The sequence below is a fragment of the Pristiophorus japonicus genome, chromosome 2 (genome assembly GCF_044704955.1).
Source record: "Pristiophorus japonicus isolate sPriJap1 chromosome 2, sPriJap1.hap1, whole genome shotgun sequence".
NCBI classification, from domain to species: Eukaryota; Metazoa; Chordata; class Chondrichthyes; family Pristiophoridae; genus Pristiophorus; species Pristiophorus japonicus.
The window spans coordinates 102018198-102040174 of NC_091978.1; the positions used below are offsets into that span (position 1 = coordinate 102018198).

The 21977-nt window shown below is 42.8% G+C and overlaps 2 protein-coding genes across 4 annotated transcripts in view; both read right to left on the reverse strand.

The window, feature by feature from the left end:
• vcp (valosin containing protein) overlaps positions 1-2040 on the reverse strand; it is a 68037-nt gene extending 65997 nt beyond the window's left edge. Inside the window, exon 1 of the mRNA XM_070868424.1 lies at positions 1865-2040. Within this exon, the coding sequence (XP_070724525.1) occupies positions 1865-1881 (17 nt within the window). The 5' untranslated portion in view covers positions 1882-2040. The remainder of the gene's footprint in view (positions 1-1864) is intronic.
• A 2979-nt stretch (positions 2041-5019) lies between these two features.
• Positions 5020-21977, reverse strand: part of fancg (FA complementation group G) — a 78600-nt gene continuing 61642 nt past the window's right edge. Inside the window, exons 13-15 of one of the 3 annotated variants that reach the window (XM_070862505.1) lie at positions 11047-11188; positions 7456-7621; positions 6024-6067 (exon numbers count right to left, since the gene is read on the reverse strand). In XM_070862505.1, coding sequence (XP_070718606.1) covers positions 7474-7621; positions 11047-11188 — 290 coding nt within the window. In that variant the 3' untranslated portion in view covers positions 6024-6067; positions 7456-7473. Of the gene's footprint in view, positions 7622-11046; positions 11189-21977 lie in introns of all 3 variants that reach the window. The other 2 variants (XM_070862506.1, XM_070862503.1) reach the window with 2 other exon arrangements.

Here is a 21977-nt window from a genome sequence, read left to right on the forward strand (position 1 = left end):
CAACAGGTAAAACCACATTGATGTTTATCACATCTTCAGGCAGGAGATTTCAAAGGGTAATTCAACCATGGCAGGCTTCACAAGCAGTTTATGTAAATAATTTAAATGTGTACTGTCTCAAGTCATAATATAGACAACATAGCACTTCCAGATACATAGGGTTTTATACAGTATCTGCACATTTGGGTAAAGATACTCACTGACAGGACTCGCTGAAGAAGTAAAATCACCAGGAATAGGGACATCCACTAACTGTGGGGAAAATTGGGTGTCCACTCAGAAGGCAATCTTGGGATGATCTCAACCGTGCAACTTGGGGCAAGTAGGTAAACCTTCCTGGTGATTTTCTGGCTGCACATGTAATTTTACTGCTGGTTACAACTTCTCATGTGTCTTCAGTTTGTTGCCTTCTTTATAGATAGGCAATCAGACAAATGCATTATAATACACAAATACACAGGGATGGCGGGACTGACCTATCAAGAAAGATTGGATCAACTGGGCTTGTATTCACTGGAGTTCAGAAGAATGAGAGGGGACCTCATAGAAACGTTTAAAATTCTGACGGGTTTAGACAGGTTAGATGCAGAAAGAATGTTCCCAATGTTGGGGAAGTCCAGAACCAGGGGTCACAGTCTGAGGATAAGGGGTAAGCCATTTAGGACCGAGATGAGGAGAAACTTCTTCACCCAGAGAGTGGTGAACCTGTGGAATTCTCTACCACAGAAAGTAGTTGAGGCCAATTCACTAAATATATTCAAAAGGGAGTTAGATGAAGTCCTTACTACTCGGGGGATCAAGGGTTATGGCGAGAAAGCAGGAAGGGGGTACTGAAGTTTCATGTTCAGCCATGAACTCATTGAATGGCGGTGCAGGCTAGAAGGGCTGAATGGCCTGCTCCTGCACCTATTTTCTATGTTTCTATGAGAGTTACAGTTTTTCCAATGACTCTTTGATGACCAAAAAGTATCTACGATCTCATGGGATTTGGGTATATAATTTATTTCAAAATAATTATTAAGTGTACACTTACACTGTATAATTTTTTACAGGTAAAATATGAATGTCTCAGTTATTAATGAACCATGGTGTTAATTCATGTGAATTTGTAATTGTAAATGCGGATTCCCAACTCAAAATGGAAACGCTCGAGAAGTCAATTATTTTTTTCAATATTTCAATTATTTACCTCACTTCCTATCCAGCCCAATTTTTACGGCTGCATAGTCCAAGTGGCACATTTTCAAACATCAGGAGATAAAAGAATGGAGGGGAAATAAATACAATATCGACTCTTAAAAAAGTGAACGGGTGCTACTTATTCACACAAAAACTTGCAGGCTCGCTGTGCTGTGGGTCAGGCTGTCACACTCGGAGGTTTGGAAAATAAACAAAAAAATAATTAAATCCCACTCTGCTAGATCTTGATCTTTGCAAGATGTCAGCGGCAGCGACCGTGGAAACGCTGCGAGGCCCCACAGACTAGGCCCTAAAAAAAAAATCGCCCTCGTCATTCTCGTCACTCAAAAGAAACGAATTGCCGTAAATAATTGCGAAGCCCTTTCGGCACGGGGTTTATCCAGGCACTCGAGCTGGAGGAGAAAATAATTCAAGGGCAGAACCTCAGCTGACTGAATTCAGCGCCTTGAAGAAGACAAGCGGAGCCAGCCTCTCCCGGCTAGGCCTGAATGACACAGTGAAATTGGAAGAGGAACAAGCCAGCCTCTCCCTCCCCCTTGCTGCAGTGTATGAGGAAAAGCCTGAGGCCTACCGGCCTTCAAAGAGAGGGAGGGAACAAACCTCTCCTTCCAACACATCCCGGAAAATTCCCAGTTTATTTCACTCATCCCCGGGATATACTCACTCTCCTCCCGAAGCCATAGCGGATCAGTCGCTCTCCCTCCTTGGATTACAGGTGTGTTCAGTTTGGTGCCTCTGTATTTTTCTCTCCCGTCACTCGCTGGTCCCTGCTCGCCCCAGCTCCCGAGCTGTTAAAAAAAACCCTTCCAGCCGCTCCGCGACAACGGCGCGTCACTCCGAGCTCACAACGAGGCTGCCCAATCCAGAATCTTCCTTGGAGCCCTGACGTCACCATCCCCGCCCCTCCTGGCTCACGCGGCCGCGTCCCGAGACCTTCCGAGCCGCTCCGCTGTGAGACCGCCTTCAGCTGTCAATCATCGTACCCGGAAAGGACACAACGCTACCTTTTTGTTGAGTCATACTATAGCGCTTGTTCCGGATGATGGCCCAAATGCTCGAGTATCGCAGATCTAGCAATGACCACTTTTAGGCTTTAAAAATATAACCCATTTTGATTTAAACATGTAAAAAAATGTTTTAAATAGGTTTTCAGCTCTGCCTCGGTTTCCGATGGAACATAGGAGCAGTTGTAGGCCATTGAACCCCTCGAGCCTGTTCCACCATTCAATGAGATCATGGCTAATCAGCGACCGAAAGCCATATTCCTACCCTTACAAAAAGCTATCACTCTCAGATCAATTGTGAATTTTAAATCGAACATCAATTGCCATTTGCACAAAAGTTCCAAACTTCTACCACCGTCTGTGAAAGTGTTTCCAAATTTCACTCCTGAAAGGTCTGGTTCCAATTTTTAGACTATTCCCCCTGGACTAAGAATTGTCAACCAGCAGAAATAGTTTGTCTCTATTTACCCTATCCCCCTTAATATCTTGAAAACTTCAATCAGATCACTTCTTAACCTTCTAAATTCTAGGTAATACAACACTAATTTGTGTAATCTCTCCTCGTAACTTAACCCTTGAAGACCGGATATCATTCTGGTAAACCTACGCCGCACTCTCCAAGGTCAATATATACCAAAGATGTTTTATAAATACATTAAGAGCAAGAGGATAACTAGAGAGAATGGGGCCTATTAGAGACCATAAAGGAAATGTGTGGAGGCAGAAGACGTGGGTAGGATTCTTAATTAATACTTTGCATCCGGTTTCACAAAAGAGAGACAATGCAGACTTTGCAATGAGGGAGGAGGAGTGTGAAATACTGGACAAGATATAGCGAGAGGAAGGATTAAGGGACTTAGCAGCTATGAAAGTGGATAAATCCCCAGGCCCGGATGAAATGTATTTCAGGCTGTTAAGAGAAGCAAAAGAGGAAATAGCAGAGGCTCTGACCATCATTTTCCAATCCTTTCTGGCAACAGGTGCGTGCCAGAGGACTGCTAATGTACCTTTGTTAAAAAAGGGAGAAAGGGATAGATCGAGTAATTACAGGGCTCAGTGCTGGATCCCTTGCTTTTTGTGGTAAGTTTGCAGATGACACTAAAATAGGCTGTGTGGTTGATAATGAAGAAGAAAGCTGTGGACTGCAGGAAGATATCAATGTATTGGTCAGGTGGGCAGAAGTGGCAAATGGATATCAATCCAGATAAGTGTGAGGTAATGCATTTGGGGAGATCTAACAAGGCAAGAGAATACACATTAAAGGGTATGACATGGAAAAGTGTAGTGGAACAAAGGGACCTCGGATTGCAGGTCCACAGATTCCTGAAGGTAGCAGGGCGGGTAGATAAAGTGGTTAAGGCGGCATATGGAATACTTGCCTGTTTAAGTCGAGACATGGAATATAAGAGCAAGGAGGTTATGCTTGAACTGTATAAAATACTGGCTAGGCTGCAGTTGGAGAACTGTGTGCAGTTCTGGTCACCACATTACTGGAAAGATATGATTACACAGGAAAGGGTGAAGAGGAGATTTACAAGAATGTTGCCTGGACTGGTGAATTTTGGCTATGAGGAAAGATTGGAGATGCTGGATTGGTTTTCTTTGGAACAGAGGAGGCTAAGGGGAGACCTGATTGAGGAGTATAAAATTGAGGGGCCTGGATAGAATGGATAGGAAGGACCTGTTTCCCTTGGCAGAGGGGTCAACAACTAGGGGGCATAGATTTAAAGTAATTGAGGTAAGGTTTAGAGGAGATATGAAGGGAAATTTCTTCACCCAGAGGGTGGTGGGGGTCTGGTAACTCACTGCCTGAAAGGGTGGTAGAGGCAGAAACCCTCACCACATTTAAAAGATATTTGGATGTGCACTTACAAGACTACTAAGAGCTGGAAAGTGGGATCAGCCGGATTACTCTTAGACAGCTGGCGCGGACACAATGGGCCGAAATGGCCACCTTCCGTGCTGTAAATTCCTATGATTGTATGATATCCTTCCCAAGGTGTGGTGCCCAGAACTGCTCACAGTACTCCAGATGTGGTCAAACTGTACAACTTCAGCATAACTTCTACACCCCCTTGTATCTAGCTCTCTAGATATAAAAACCAGCATTCCATTAGCCTTTTTCAATATTTTCTGTACCTGTTCATGAAATGTAATGATCTATGTACCTGGACCCCGAAGTCTCTATGTCCATCTAAATAACATCCATAGACATTCCCATGCCCATTAATTTTTTGAGGTGACTAAAGTAAGTCAGCTTAGTCAGGCATGATTTCCTTTCACAAATCTATGCTGGCTCTATCTGATCAACTGAAAATTTGAGGTGTTCAGTCGCCCTATTAATTTCCCAACAGAAAACCACTCTGCTTTTGCTACATGCTTGTCTAATCTCTGTGTTTATACAATCTAGCACTTCATAGCTGCTACCAGTGGGCCAAAACGCAACTCTCCCTCGTCTTAAATCATTTCTTATTTCTTAATTCTACCCATAAATTCTTCACTGCCTGCTTACCTTTTATATTCTCTGATCATTGAAGTGATTTAATCCTTCATCACTAAGGCTATTCCTCCCCCTCTGCCATTTTTCCTCTTTTCTGTAGATCCATTTTCCCCATCATTCCTGTAGACAATAGTCAAACCAATTCCTAAATTTTCCATAATATCCACCGGTTTTCAAGATTTCACAGATGAAAACCTGTTTAATGTATAAAATCTATCCTTTTCAAATGACAGGTCAATATAACAATATGAAAGATTATAGGGTGCAAGCAAGAGAGTGGGATTAGACAGACTAGTTCATGAAGTAAAACAGGCATAGACTTTATTGACTGAATGTGGTGTGCTTCATTTCATCAAAACACTTTTTAGTTTCAAATTCATTTAAAATACAATGTTTTTTTTATTGCTAACGATGCAACGAAGCAGGAGTATGATTAACAATATAGACTTTGACAAGATGGACCAATAACTCACAGAAGATGATGCAGGTAGTTTTGCCAGTCACAGGGTTTCACAGTGGCGCACTCTACATTGCTCAGGACCCTGTTGTTATTAATAACAGAGTCCTTAAAGGACTTGCCCAATGATACATAGCAATTGAGGCAAAACATAATATTTAAAAAATCCATATGGGCAGTCAGAGAAGAGATGAAAACCATAACAGGTGCAAGATTAAAAGTGAGGACAATCACAAAATAGTAAATACTGTGATTACTTCCTCTAAGTACTCACAGGGGAAGATATGAGCAACATTCCCTCTCCAAACAAAGACATCCCAAGTAAAATCAATGGCTTTGTTACAAGGGAGGTGAGAAATCCCAGAAAGATTAATCAGGATCAAAACAAATAAATCCTCAGAAATATAAGATTACAAGATAAGAAAGATTATGAGGGGGCTTGACAAGGTGGATGCAGAGAGAATGTTTCCACTGATGGGGGAGACTAGAACTAGGGGGCATAATCTTAGAATAAGGGGCCACCCATTTAAAACTGAGATGAGGAGGAATTTCTTCTCAGAGGGTTGTAAATCTGGAATTCGCTGCCTCAGAGAGCTGTGGAAGCCAGGACATTGAATACATTTAAGACAGAGATACAGTTTCTTAAGCAATAAGGGATTAAGGGGTTATGGGGAGCAGGCAGGGAAGTGGACCTGAGTCCATGATCGGATCAGCCATGATCGTATTAAATGGCAGAGCAGGCTCGAGGAACCGTATAGCCTACTCCTGCTCCTATTTCTTATGTTCTTAAATAGTTGACAATTATTCTAGAGAGCTAAAGAGACTAGGGAAGATTCTGTTCAAATTATTTAAATCTAAACTGTCTTTTCATCTTCTGTCTTCGAAGTCCAAGGTCTCTTGTCGAATCTGTAACAATGTTAAACATATGAATATTTATCTTGCAAATACCCTTTGAATCTTGAATACTGGGATTAAATTAATTGGCACTTGGAAAGGTATGGGCTAATAAATGAAAGTCAGCACAGCTTTGTTAAAGGCAAATCGTGCATGACTAACTTGATTGAGTTCTTCGATGAAGTAACAGAGTCGATGCGAATAATATGGTTGATATGTGTATGGACTTTTAAAAAAAGTTTGATAAAGTACCATGTAACAGATTTGACAATTAGAAAAATTAAAACCCATGGGATTAAAAGGACAGTGGCAGAGTGAATACAATATTGGTTCAGGGACAGTTGGCTAAGAGATTGTGGTGAATATTTGTTTTTCAGACTCTAGGGAAATATACGGAGGGTGCAAGTTGGGAGGCCGACCAGGAGGGCAGTGGAATAGTCGAGTCCAGAGGTAAGTAGCCCACCAGCTGAATTTAGCAATGATGCCTGCTATGTTCAAATGAACAGAATTGTCACAGCAGCAATGAGTGTGAACAATCACTAGAACATTAAAACTCTTTTTTTATTGTCTTCAGTACGCTGGATGACAATCCATCTGAAACACAATCCTAATCTCCCAGTCCTGCAGCCCTGTGAATTTACCCCCTTTCGAGCTAAGTTTAGGTTAATGGTAGCATTTAAAAAATATTACATAAAGGTCCCCCCTCAGGATACTGGGTCAACTGAAATTTTCAAGAATGAGATTGATAGATTTTTGTTGGCTAACATTATCAAAAAATATTAAAAAAAGGTGGGTAAATGAAGTTGAGGTACAGATCAGCCATGATCTAACTGAATGACAGGTTCTGTGGTGGTGCAGTCAGAAATCCCAAAGCATGACTTCTGAGTATAGCAGCTGAATCTAGTCTTGCTGCTCATTAGTGAAACCTGAAAAGTAAAATCTGTTTTAATACAAAAGATACCCTGGACTTGGATCTCCAGAGATAATTTTCTTGCCACTTCATTTATTTTTGTAGAAAATGTTTCCTACTTGGAAATATTTAAATATGCCCTTTTGTCTCAGTGTGATGTGAACTTCATAAAAGATACAAATAAAATCCTGATATAATAAAATCTTTCAAATTAGTTAATTACTAAAGGTTGGATCATCGGTTTGTTTGAAAGCAACACAAAAAGGTGCTTTAACTTTCAGTAGTAACTAAGATTGAAATCTTTTGGCACTCTTTCAACACGGCTATATGGAGTACACTCTTCCAACACTGCTATATGGAGTACACTCTTCCACTGTCAAAGGTTTGTATCCTTGCCAAATTATGCAACTGACAGTCATATCTGTTCTTGAATATCATTTAGTTTGGTTGCATATTCAGTATATTCTCAACCGTTTTCTTTGAAATGGACCTGAATAGTTTGTGAAGGTCACGAATAAGATGTGGGTCTCAGAAATTGCACAGTTAGTTTCTCTTCAGAATGAGTGCTGCAATATGCCTGCAACTTTTTTGAAACGGCTTCTTCCTCTGAAGTGCTTATTTCTTTGAGGTGCGAAATCAAGAATAAGGGAAATTTTCTGAAAAAGAAAACAAGTTTTTTTTAAAATAAACCCAAGATGGCAGTGTTGGGGAATGGGATATTTTTCTAGTTTGACACTCACCTTCAGCACTGAGCACTAGGTCAGGTCATCACAGACCAGATGCAGATTAAGCATTCTTTTACGTTGACTCAACAATGTGTAGAGACCTCAACTTTAGAAGAGTATCCTTTACTTACCAGTATAAATTTTTCTCTTTCCTTCATAAGCCAATTTAGTCACCTACGATGGAATCTTGTGTCCCCAAGAACTGGGTTGAAACTGCTCAACTCATTTTGATGAAAAAGACTTGCACGTCATCAGGCTACTGAATTTAAATTGAAAGTGCAGAGTACTTGGATATTTCAGGGCCAAAATAAACCATTTATTTAAGTTTTCATGTTTTGGCTCTTTAGAATGAAGAGATTAGTTTATGAAAATTTTATTTCTATGTATTTCCCAGAAAGCAATGAACTAATAATTAATATATTAAGGCCTGGAGTTTCCGCTAGGTTTTGCTGACTTTCTCAGCGCGATTCACCCAAAATCAAATTTCAAACGCAAAAATTACATCAAGTGCAAATCGAGTTTCCGCAGTCTTTTGTGCTAGTTTAAAACACTTTGCGTTAGAAGCTGGCCCCACCCCAAAAAACTGGCCACAACCTCTGATCGAATTAATCAGCATTGCGAGCTTCTGCTAATTGCGCTCATTTGCGTGCCTTCAAGGAGGCTCTTAAAATTAAGCTTTTTGGGGGCACAAGGATATTAATAGGCATGTTTTAAAAGCTTTTATAATTTTTTTTTAATTACTAAGGAACTGACTATTGCACACCAATATAACTAGCAAATGGTTTTGTATAGTTTTTTTGAAGTAATTGTCAGTTATTTAAAATTGGATTAAACACAGGTGGTGGACTAGACACGCTCATTAAAAATGCTTATTTTTTGTGATAAACCCATTTTCAACTCGATTCATAGAATGATACAGTACAGGAGGAGGCCATTCTGCCATTTATGCCTGTGCTGGCTCTTTGGTAGAGCTATCCAATTAATCCTCTTTCCGATAGCCTTGTAAATCTTTTCCCTTAAAGTATTTGTCCAATTCTCTTTTGAAAGTTACTATTTAATCTGCTTAATCAGGCAGTGCATTCCAGATCACAACTCACTGTGTAAAAAAAAAAATTCCTCATGTCGCCTCTGGTCACCTTAAATCTGTGCCCTTTGGTCAGTTTCTCCTTATTTACTCTATCAAAATCATTCATGATTTTGAACACCTCTAACAAATCTCCTCTTAACCTTCCTTGCTCTAGAGAGAAACCCCAACTTCTCCAGTCCCCCACATAACCGAAATCCCTCATCCCTGGTATCATTCTAGTTAATCTCTCCAAAGCCTGGACTTTCTTCCTAAAGTGTGGTGCCCAGAATTGTACACAATACTCCAGCGGAAGTCTAACCAGTGTTTTTTTTTTAAAAAAAGGTTCAGCATAACTTCCTTCCTTCTGTACTCTATGCCTCTATTAAATAAATCCATGGATCTCATATGCTTTTATTTAAACAGCCTACTTACCTTGTCCTACCACATTTAAAGATGTGTGTACATACTCCCTCAGGTCTCTGTTCCTGCACCCCCTTTAAAAATGTTCATATTGCCTCTCTTCATTCTTCCTACCAAAATGTATCACTTCACACTTCTCTGCATTAAACCTCATCCACCATGTGTCTGCATCCCTCATTGTTTACTACATTTCTGAGTTTTGTTTCATCTGCAAACTTTGAAATTATGACCTGTATACCCAAGTCCAGATCATTGATATATCTCAAAAAGGGCAGTGGTCCTAATTCCGACCCCTGAAAACCACCACTATATACTTCCCTACAGTCTGAAAAACAACCGTTCACCACAACGCTCTACTTTCCATCCCTTAGCCAATTTTGTATCCATGCTTCCACTGTCCATTTAATCCCATGGGCTTTAATTTTGCTAACGTGACTATTATGTGGTTACTTTGTCAAATGCTTTTTGAAAGTCCATATAACACGTCAACTGCATTATCCTCATCAACTTGCACCAAGTTACCACAAAATTAAAAAATAATTACTTTCTAAAACCCTGCCTGATTGGGCTGCTTCATGGCAGATTTTTCATTCGGTGATATGCAAATGAATGTTAGCAGAAATTGAGGGGAAAAAACACTTCTCAAAGTTAGCGCAATTTTGAATGCAATTTGCGCCTGGATTGCCAATTGTGCGCAAAGCGGAAACTCTATCCTAAATGGGTTTTTTTGGCAACCAACAAATTACTTGGAAAAAAATATCAGGTGAATTTTACATTCACACTAGAATTTTGTGTTCATTCACACAATTTTTATCATCCAATGTCAGCATCAAGGCCTCCCCGATCAGGTATTGCAGAGTCAAGCTCCATTTACCCCACCAATGCACCTTGTTCCAAACTTTACAAAAGCACTTCCTTACTTCAAAAGGTGCGATTTCTTTTTTCTGCTTCCAAGCCTACCATTTATATTGCCTCCAAGTGAGATTCCCAATTTAGTGCAACATTAGGAACAGTTCTGGGGGTTCACATCTATTTGGAACTGGACTGAGGCTGACCAAACATTTGAGTGGATCCTTATCGACAGCAGAGACAGGAGCCTTTCAACAAAACAGTCTTGGATGGAATCAGACCTAACTTCAGGAGGTGAAAGGACAGTGTGCTAACCCACCACATCACCCACTCTTTCTTTAAAAAAATCATTCTTGGGAGGGCATCACTGGCATTTATTGCCATATCTAGTTACCCTCAAGAAGGTGGCGTTATTTCTTTGTAGCAGCTTACTAGGCCATTTCAGAGGGCAGTTAAGAGTCAACCACATTGGGATGGGACTGAAGTTACATATAGGCCAAACAAGACAAGAATGCCAGGTTTCCTCCCATAAAGGGCATTACTGAACCCATTGAGTTCTTAAAACAATCCGACAGATTCATGGTCATTTTTTTTAATTTTTTAATTTTTTTATAAATGGTACCAACTTTTTATATCCAAATTTTGTTTTTTTATAAACTGAATCAATTTCTGAAACAGCCATGGTAGGATTTAAACTCGTGTTCTCTGCATTATTAGTCCAGGTCTTTGGATTACTAGTTCAGTAACATGACCACTCCACTATCGTACCCCACTGATCATAATGCATAAACTCTCAATCACAGAGTTTCATCCCATCAGTCTTGACTGAACTCAGATCTAGGTCATGGAGATAAAATTGCTCTCGATCCTTCTGATTATATCATTAACCAAGAGACATTAACAGTTCCATTTGCACTGTTTCTAGTGATTATTAAAAAAGGGACCCCTCAAGTAAAACTTCATGTTTTAAGGTGCTTTAGACTTTTCTTTTAACACAATGCATGAACTCAATTTTACTTACCTTAAAGCATTCTCTTCCTGCATTTTTTCTGCTGTTGGTTTTGTTGTTGAACTGTAGGATTTTAGCCAGTAAGAGACAGCTTCCTGCTTCCTGTTAAGCTTCCACAAAACGTGTACCAGATTATAAATAGCTTCAAGACTATCTACATTGAAAAAAAATCAATGATTTTACAAAATATACCTTGGATATCAGTTTTCTAAGTGCTAGACAAAAGACTGAAGTGGATATACAGAGCTCAGCAGGTATTATTTAATGATTTACAAAATGCTCAGACATTTTTTTATATTTTTGTTGCTGCTGGTAACTAGTTTACTATCTACCAGTCATGAGTTGTGCCAAATGCTGCAACCTAACTTACAGCTCACTTCCACCACAGGCGCCACACCGTCAGTAGCTATCAAGATCACATCGGCCCCGAACTTATATTATAAGGTGATTCCAGGCTGCCACTGAGAACATGAGCCAATCAGATTTGCAGATATATAAAGAAAGTCACAGATGCATTGGTTTCTAGAGCTAGTAATTTGTTTCAAAATGGCAGGATTCCTCAACGTGCAATGAATCTTAAATTGCACCCATCCAGTCAGATATTCTCCCTTGTTCAATGCCGCCAGTTATGTCAACAGAAAAGGATTCCACTCTCTGAAGCAGCTGGGCACAACAAATCACACAGCTCCCATTCATGCCACCTAATGAAAGCAACCCACCTTTCCAAAAACAATGTTTGCATATAACAACGTTCAGTGCCACTATAATCATTATTCCAAACCACATGTACGTGCTCAGTGCTTCCGACCACTGTGCTTCCCCTAGGTTCTAGTGTGAAATGTGCACTTTTAGAATTAATCTTGTGCTTCTAATCCCTGAAGGTGCGAGTGCAGGTTGATAAAACCATATAAAGGCCAATAATATTTTGGATTTTTATGAATAATGGCATAAAGTACAAGAGTAATGAACAGCCTTGGCTCAGTGGTAATACTCTCACCTCTGAATCAGAAGATTGTTGATTGCTCTTGACTCCATAAATTATTATGCCTAGCCCTTGAAGCTGCTGGAGGCCTTTACAACCTTCAGCAACCTAGTGGTTATGGCACTGAACTAGCCACCAGAGTTCATGGCAAGTTGTGAAATTGGATTAAATAAATCTGATCATTTGTGGGCTAGCACCAGAAAGATTACCATGTGACAAAACCCTACTGATTCACAAATGCCCTTCAGGGTGACTCTTAACGTTGTCTGACAAAGTCTTGACTTCAACAGTGAGGACACCCTTCATTGTGTAATGTGGCTGTGCTAAGTGGGACCCATCAACCCAAAACTGGGCATCCATGAGGCACTGAAGACCATCAGCAGCAGCAGAATTGTACATCACCACAATCTAACATGATGGTTTGGCACATCTCTCACTCCTCAATCACCATCAAGCCAGGAGACTAAACCTGGTTCAATGCAAATACAGAAGGGTGTGGCAGGAATAACATTGGCATACCTTAGAATGAGATAGGAACCAAGTTAATCTGCTGCACAGGGCAATCTGCATACTAAACACTAAGTGTATTATAGACAGCTAAGTGAACTCAACAAATGGATCAGAGCAAAGCTTTGTAGCATTAATCACATCCAGTCAAGATTGGTAGTGAACAAGTAGGCAACTCAGAGGAGGCGGTTCCATGAACAGCCCCATCCTGAACAATGGATGAGTCCAGCACATGGGAACAAGCAACAAGATTTGCAAGAATCTTCATCCAAACGTACCTACTCAGCTTCCTCGAAGCACCTACCATCATGGATGCCAGTGTCCAGCCAATTCAGTTAATTCCATGGAACATTAAGAAGCGGCTGAGTACACTTGACAAAACAAATGCTATGGATGCTGACAACATCCTGTCTTTAGCACCCACGATCTGCGCACCAGAAATAAAAACAGAAAATGCTTGAAATCTCAGCTGGTCAAGCAGCATTTGTAGAGAGAAAAACAGAGTTAACATTTCAGGTCGACGATCCTTCGTCAGAACTGACAATAGTTTGAAAAGAACATATTTTTAAGAAGCAATGAAAGGGAGAGGGGAAGAAAGAACAAAAGGGCAGGTCTGTGATAGGGTGGAAGTCAGGAGAGATTAGAGACACAAAAGGGATGATGGGCCAAATTGAAATGGTAATGTCCGAAGTTAGAAAAAGGTTCGTCCAGATAGATAGGGTGTGAATGGTGGAATAATGAGCAGCTGCCATTGCAGACAAAGAAAAACGTAAGATCGGGGGGGGGGCAGAAGGAGGAGGAAGATAATAGAGAGCCAAAAATAGGGGCAGATGTTATGGTCTGAAATTGTTGAACTTGATGTTGAGTCCAGAAGGCTGAAAGTACCTAAACGAAAGATGAGGTATTGTTCCTCGAGCTTGTGTTGAGCTTCATTGGAACAGTGCAGGAGACCAAGGACAGAGGTCGGAATGGGAGTGGAGTGGGGAATTAGAGTGGAGTGGGGAATTAAAGTGAAGGGCAACCAGAAGCTCGAGGTCATACTTACAGACTGAATGGAGGTGTTCTGCAATGCGGTCACCCAATCTGCGTTTGGTCTCCCCAATGTAGAAACGACCATGTCATGAGCAGTGAATACAGTATACTAAAATTGAAAGTACAAATAAATTGCTGTTTCACCTGGAAGGAGTATTTGGGGCCCTGGATAGTGGGAAGGGAGGAGGTAAAAGGGCAGGTGTTGCATCTGCTGTGCTTGCATGGGAAGGTGCTGTGGGAAGGGGAGAGAGTGCTGGGGGTGACTGCGGAGTGGACCAAGGTGTCGCGGAGGGAGTGGTGCCTTCTGAGAGGGGAGGGGGAAGATGTGATTGGTGGTGGGAATCACACTGGAGATGGCGTAAATGGCGGCAGCGCCTCACAGCGAATCTGGCGTGCCTTGATGACGCCGAGATGTTCAATGCCCACAGCGCTTGGTCTGCCCTCCAGGCCTCCATAACCAGTGTCTGTGAAAAGACACTTGGTTACTCAACCAGAAAACACCAGGACTAGTTTGATGAAAACGATCAGGAAATCCAAGAACTAATAGAGCGTAAGCGCAGAGCATTTTTGACCCTCAAGCAACAACCAAACTCGGGAGCTACAAAGCAACGTTACAGACGGCTCAAGGCTGAGGTCCAACAAAAAACCCGGGACCTAAAGAACAGGTGGTGGATGGAGAAAGCGCAGGTGATACAACAACTAGCTGACAGCCACAACATTCGAGGATTCTTCACTGCAGTCAAGGCCACCTACAGTCCAAATTCCCACGGCTCCACCCCACTCCTGGCAAAGAACGGGGGAAAAACTCATCAAGGACACTGAAGCTGTCAGGGCCCGCTGGATGGAGCACTTTGATGATCTCCTCAAATCGAGACTCTGCCTTTGACTCAAGTGTTCTCGACTCCATCCCGCAGCATGCAACCCGCCACCACCTCAGTGAAACTCCAACGCTGCAAGAAGTAGGCAAAGCCGTAAAACAGCTCAAGAACAACAAGGCTACGGGTGCGGATGGAATCCCTGCTGAGGCGCTAAAATATGGCGGAGAGGCGCTGTTACATGACCTCATCTCTCTCATTTGGAGGGAGGAGAGAATGCTGGGGGATCTCAGATGTAGTGAGCGTGACCATTTTTAAAAAGGGGAACAAATCCGACTGTGGCAACTACAGGGAAATCTCCCTGCTATCAACCACTGGGAAGGTTGTTACTAGAGTCCTCCTCAACCATCTTCTCCCCGTGGCCGAGGAGCTCCTCCCGGAGTCAGTGCGGATTTCGTCCCCTACGGGGAAAAACGGACATGATCTTTGCAGCATGACAACTGCAGGAAAAATGCAGGGAGCGGCGCCAACCCTTATACATGGCCTTTTTTGATCTTACAAAGGCCTTTGACACTGTCGACGTGAGGGCTTATGGAGCGTCCTCCTCAGTTTTGTTGCCCCCAAAAGTTTGTCAACATCCTTCGCCTGCTCCACGACGACATGAAGGCTGTGATCCTTACCAGCGGATCAGTTACAGACCCAATCCATGTCCGAACCGGGGTCAAACAGGGTTGCGTCATCGCTCCAACCCTCTTCTCAATCTTCCTTGCTGTTATGCTCCACCTCACTGTCAACAAACTCCCTGCTGGAGTGGAACTAAACCACAGAACCAGCGGGAAGCTGTTTAACCTACGCCACCTTCAGACCAGGTCCAAGACCACCAAACCTCTGTCGTTGAGCTGCAGTACACGGACGACGCCTGCGTCTGCGCACATTCGGAGACTGAATTCCAGGATATAGTCGATGTATTCACCGAGGCATATGAAAGCATGGGCCTTACGCTTAACATCCGTAAGACAAAGGTCCTACACCAACCTGTCCTCGCCGCACAGCACTGCCCCCCACCTCCCCGCCCCTCCAGTCATCAAGATTCATGGCATGGCTCTCGACAACGCCGACCACTTCCCATACCTCGGGAGCCTCTCGTCAACAAAGGCAAACATTGATGCGGAGATTCAACATCACCTCCAGTGTGCCAGTGCAGCCTTCGGCCGCCAGAGGAAGAGTGTTCGAAGACCAGGCTCTCAAACCTACCACCAAGCTCAAGGTCTACAGGGCTGTAGTAATTCCCACCCTCCTATATGGGTCAGAGGCATGGATGATTTACAGAAGGCACATTGAGTCACTGGAGATATATCACCAACGATGTCTCCGCAAGATCCTGCAAATCCCCTGGGAGGACAAACGCACCAACATCAGTGTCCTTGCCCAGGCTAACATCCCAGCATTGAAGCACTAACCACACTAGATCAGCTTCGCTGGGCAGGCCACTTAGTTCGCATGCCAGACACGAGACTCCCTGAGCAACTGCGAGATGCGGAGCTCCTTCATGGCAAACGAGCCAAAGGTGGGCAGTGGAAATGTTACAAGGCACCCTCAAAGCCTCCCTGGTGAAGTGCAACATCACCACTGACACCTGGGAGACCCTGGCCGAAGACTGTCCTCGGTGGAGAAAGTGTATCCGGGAGGGGGTTGAGCTCTTCCAATCTCAACGCTGCGAGCGTGAAGAGATCAGGCGCAGGCAGCGGAAGGAACGTGTGGTAAATCAGTGCCACCGCCTCCCTTCCTCCGACGAATATCTGTCCCACTTGTGACAGGGTCTGTGGCTCTCGTGTCGGACTGTTCAGCCACCAAAGAACTCACTTTAGGAGTGGTAGCAAGTCTTCCTCGATTTCGAGGGACTGCCTATGATGACAACACTGGAGATGGCGTAAATGGCGGCGGATAATCCGTTGAATGTGGAGGCTGATGGGGTGAAAGATGAGGACAAGAGTAACCCTGTTGTGGTTCTGAGAGGGAGGGGAAGGGGTGAGAGCAGAGGTGCGGGAAATTTTTGGCTCCCTCCCCCCCGATCTTTGTTTTTTTTCTCTTTGTCTCCAATGGCAGCTGTCATTATTCCGTCATTCATATCACATCTAGACTAATCTTTTTCTAACTTCTGGCATTACCATTTCAATACAGCCCATCATCGCTTTTGTCTCTCTAATTTCTCCTGCCTGCCACCCTATCAGACCTTCCCTTTTGTTCTTTCTTACCCTCCCCCTTTCATTGCTTAAGAATCTGTTCTTTTCGAACATTTGTCAGTTCTCACGAAGGGCCGGCGACCTGAAACGTTAACTCTGTTTTTCTCTCCACAGATGCTGCCTGACCCACTGAGATTTCCAGCATTTTCTGTCTTTATTTCAGATTCCAGCATCTGCAGTATTTTGCTTTTGTATCTGTGCACCAGAGCTCACTACATTCTACCCAATCTCTTCCAGTAGAGCTATAACACTGGCATCTGCTTGACAAAGTGAATGATTGTCCAGGTATGTCTTCACCACAAATAATAGGATAAATCTAACCTTGCCATTTACTACCCTATCAGCCACCTTACTCCAGTGAAGTGATGGAATGAGTCATCAACAGTGCTTCCAAGCGATATCTACTCACTAATAACTTGGTGTCTCCCAGGGATCGGTATTGGGACCACTGCTCCTTTTGATAGATATTAATGACGGACTTGGGTATACAGGACATAATTTCAAAGTTTGCTGATGACACACAACTTGGAAATGAAGCAAACAGTGAGCAGGATAGTAGCAGACATTAGGAGAATACCAACATACTGGTGAAATGGGCAGACACATGGCAGATGCAATTTAACGCAGAGAAATGTAAAATGATGCACTTTGGTAGGAAGAATAAGGAGAGGCAATATAAACTAAATGGTACAATTTTAAAGGGGGTGCAGGAACGGAGAGACTTGGGGTGTATGTACTCAAATCTTTGAAGATGGCAGGACAAGTTGAGAAGACTGTTTAAAAAACATAATATCTTTAGCTTGAAAACAGAGGCATAGAGCACAAAGCAAAGAAGTTATGCTGAACCTTTATTAACACTGGTTAGGCCCCAGCTGGATTATCGTGTCCAATTCTGGGCCCCACACTTCAGAAAGGATGTCAAGGCCTAAGAAAGGGTGCAGAGGAGATTTCCTACATTACAACAGTGGCTGCACTCCGAAAGTACTTCATTGGCTGTAAAGCGCTTTGAGACATCTTGTGGTCATGAAAGGCGCTATATAAATCCAAGTCTTTCTTTTACTAGAATAGTACCAGGGCTGTTGGACTCCAGTTATGTGGAGAGAATCGAGAAGGTTAAGGGAGATTTAATAGGAGGTGTTCAAAATTATGAATAGTTTTGATGGAGGGGCTATTGGGAAAGGGCAGGGGAATGCGACTAATTTGGATAGCTCTTTCAAAGGCCAAATGGCCTCCTGCTGTGCGGCGTCATTCTATGTTGGGGATTCTATTGTAAGGGGAACAGATAGACGTTTCTGCGGCCACAATCGAGACTCCAGGATGGTATGTTGCCTCCCTGGTGCAAGGGTCAAGGATGTCTCGGAGCGGCTGCAGGGCATTCTGGAGGGGGAGGGTGAACAGCCAGTTGTCGTGGTGCATACAGGTACCAAAGATATAGGTAAAAATCCAGATGAGGTTCTACAAGCTGAATTTAGGGAGCTAGGAGTTAAATTAAAAAATAGGACCTCAAAGTAGTAATCTCAGGATTGCTACCAGTGCCACGTGCTAGTCAGAGTAGAAAGAGCAGGATAGTGGCTTGAGGAATGGTGTAAGAGGGAGGGATTAAAATTCCTGGGACATTGGAACCAGTTCTGAGGGAGGTAGGACCAGTACAAACCGGAGGGTCTGCACCTGGGCAGGACCGGAACCGATGACCTAGGGGGAGTGTTTTCTAGTGCTGTTGGGGAGGGTTTAAAGTAATATGGCAGGGGGATGGGAATCTATGCAGGGAGAGAGGGAAGTAAAATGGGGGCAGAAGCAAAAGGTAGAAATAAGATAAGGAAAAGTGGAGGGCAGAGAAATCAAAAGGCAAAAATCAAAAAGGGCCACATTACAACATAATTCTAAAAGGACAAAGTGTTAAAAAAAAAACAAGTCTGAAAGCTCTGTGTCTCAATGCGAGGTGCATTCATAATAAGGTGGATAAATTAAACTACACAGACAGCTGTTAACAGATATTATGTAATTGGGATTATGGAGACATGGCTCCAGGGTGACCAAGGCTGGGAATGCATCAATATTCAGGAAGGATAGACAGAAAGGAAAAGGAGGTGGGGTAGCATTACTGGTTAAAGAGGAGATTAACGCAATAGTAAGGAAGGACATTAGCTTGGATGATGTGGAATCTGTATGGGTAGAGCTGTGGAACACCAAAGGGCAGAAAATGCTAGTGGGAGTTGTGTACAGACCACCAAACAGTAGTAGTGAGGTTGGGGACGGCATCAAACAGGAAATTAGGGATGCGTGCAATAAAGGTACAGCAGTTATCATGGGTGACTTTAATCTACATATAGATTGGGCTACCCAAACTGGTAGAAATACAGTGGAGGAGGATTGCCTGGACTGTATAAGGGATGGTTTTCTAGATCAATATGTCGAGGAACCAACTAGAGAGCTGGCCATCCTAGACTGGGTGTTGTGTAATGAGGGGGATTAATTAGCAATCTTGTTGTGCGCGGCCCCTTGGGGAAGAGTGACCATAATATGGTAGAATTCTTCATTAAGATGGAGAGTGACAGTTAATTCAGAGACTAGGGTCTTGAACTTAAAGAAAGGTAACTTCGATGGTACGAGACGTGAATGGGCTAGGATAGACTGGCGAATGATACTTAAAGGGCTGATGGTGGATAGGCAATGGCAGACATTTAAAGATCACATGGATGAACTTCAACAATTGTACATCCCTGTCTGGCGTAAAAATAAAACAGGAAAGGTGGCTCAAACGTGGCTAACAAGGGAAATTAGGGACAGTGTTAAATCCAAGGAAGAAGCATATAAATTGGCCAGAAAAAGCAGCAAACCTGAGGACTGGGAGAAATTTAGAATTCAGCAGAGGTGGACAAAGGGTTTAATTAGGAGAGGGAAAATAGAGTATAAGAGTAAGCTTGTAGGGAACATAAAAACTGACTGCAATAGCTTCTATATATATATGTGAAGAGAAAAAGATTAGTGAAGACAAATGTAGGTCCCGCAGTCAGAATCAGGTGAATTTATAATGGGGAACAAAGAAATAGCAGACCAATTGAACAAATACTTTGGTTCTGTCTTCACGAAGGAAGATACAAATAACCTTCCGGAAATCCTTATTAGTCAGGAAATTGTTTTAGGGAAATTGATGGGATCGTAGGCTGATAAATCCCCAGGGCCCGATAGTCTGCATCCCAGAGTACTTAAGGAAGTGGCCCTAGAAATAGTGGATGCATTGGTGGTCATTTTTCAACATTCAAAAGACTCTGGATTAGTTCCTATGGATTGGAGGGAAGCTAATGTAATCCCACTTTTTAAAAGAGGGAGAGAAAACGGAATTATAGATCAGTTAGCCTGACATTGGTAGTGCGGAAAATGTTGGAATCAATTATTAAAGATGTAATAGCAATGCATTTGGAAAGCAGTGAAAGGATCAGTCCAAGTCAGCATGGATTTATGAAAGGGAAATCATGCTTGACAAATCTTCTGGAATTTTTTTGAGGATGTAACTGGTAAAGTGGACAAGGAAGAACCAGTGGATGTGGTGTATTTGGACTTTCAAAAGACTTTTGACAAGGTCCCACACAAGAGATTAGTGTGCAAAATTAAAGCACATGGTATTGGGGGTAACATATTGACGTGGATAGAGAACTGGTTGGCAGACAGAAAGCAAAGAATAGGAATAAACGGTTCCTTTTCAGAATGGCAGGCAGTGACTAGTGGGGTACCGCAAGGTTCAGTGCTGGGACCCCAGCTATTTACAATATACATTAATGATTTAGACGAAGGAATTGAATGTAATATCTCCAAGTTTGTAGATGACACTAAGCTGGCTGGCAGTGTGAGCTGTGAGGAGGTTGCTAAGAGGCTGCAGTGTGACTTGGACAAGTTACTTGAGTGGGCAAATGCATGGCAGATGCAGTATAATGTAGATAAATGTGAGGTTATCCACTTTGGTGGCAAAAACAGGAAGGCAGAATATTATCAGAATGTTGGTAGATTAGGAAAAGGGGAGGTGCAATAAGACCTGGGTGTCATGGTACATCAGTCATTGAAAGTTGGCATGCAGGTACAGCAGGCGGTGAAGGAGGCAAATGGCATGTTGGCCTTCATAGCGAGAAGATTTGAGTATAGGAGCATGGAATTCTTACTGTAGTTGTAGAGGGCCTTGGTGAGGCCACACCTTGAATATTGTGTGCAGTTTTGGTCTCCTAATCGGAGGAAGGACATTCTTGCTATTGAGGGAGTACAGCGAAGGTTCACCAGACTAATTCCCGGGTTGGCAGGACTGACATACGAAGAAAGACTGGATCAACTAGGCTTATATTTACTGGAATGTAGAAGGAGGAGAGGGGATCTCATAGAAACATATAAAATACTGATGGGATTGGACAGGTTAGATGCAGGAAGAATGTTCCCGATGTTGGGGAAGTCCAGAATCAGGGGTCACAGTCTAAGGATAAGGGGTAAGCCATTTAGGACAGAGGTGAGGAGAAACTTCTTCAATCAGAGAATTGTGAACCTGTGTAATTCTCTATCACAGAAAGTTGTTGAGGCCAGTTCGTTAGATATATTCAAAAGGGAGTTAAATGTGACCCTTACGGCTAAAGGGATCAAGGGGTATGGAGAGAAAGCAGCAATGGGGTACTGAAGTTGCGTGATCAGACATGATCTTATTGAATGGTGGTGCAGGCTCGAGGGGCCGACTGGCCTACTCCTGCGCCTATTTTCTGTGTTTCTATAACCTGCTCACCGATGCTCAGTTCAGGTTCTGCTGGAGTCCACCTCAGCTCCAGATCTCATCATGGCCTTGATCCCGACATCGATGCAGGAGCTGAATGCCAGAGCAGAGAAGAGGGGAGAATAGCTGCCTGTAACATCAAGGCAGTATTTGACCGAGTAACGAAACAGAGCAAACTGAAAGCAATGAGGGTAAAAAAAAAAGAAAACCCTCAGTGACTGGTGTCAAAACTGACGCAAAGGGGAGACGGTCATGGTTGTCGGAGGCCAATCTTAGCAGCCCCAGGACATTACTGCAGGAGTTCCTCAAGGAAGTGACCAGCCAAACCATCTTCCTCCATGATCATTTTTGGCCAGAGGACTACAGTAGGATTTCTGATTTTCCAATTCTGTTCAATGCTTTCCTCTGTGTCCCTGCTAATCGATGTTGTTGCAATCTTTGCCACTACTTTTTCCATAGTATGCAAACTTCTTGGACTGGTTTCCTCCAGTCTTTCTCCATCAAGTTAACTACTTAGTTGATTTTAGATTTCATTCGCAATCCGAGAAATAAACCTCTGAATTTAATTTGAAAAATCTGTCTAGGTCTTTTCTTTATTCCAAGGGACAAGTGGTGAGAGT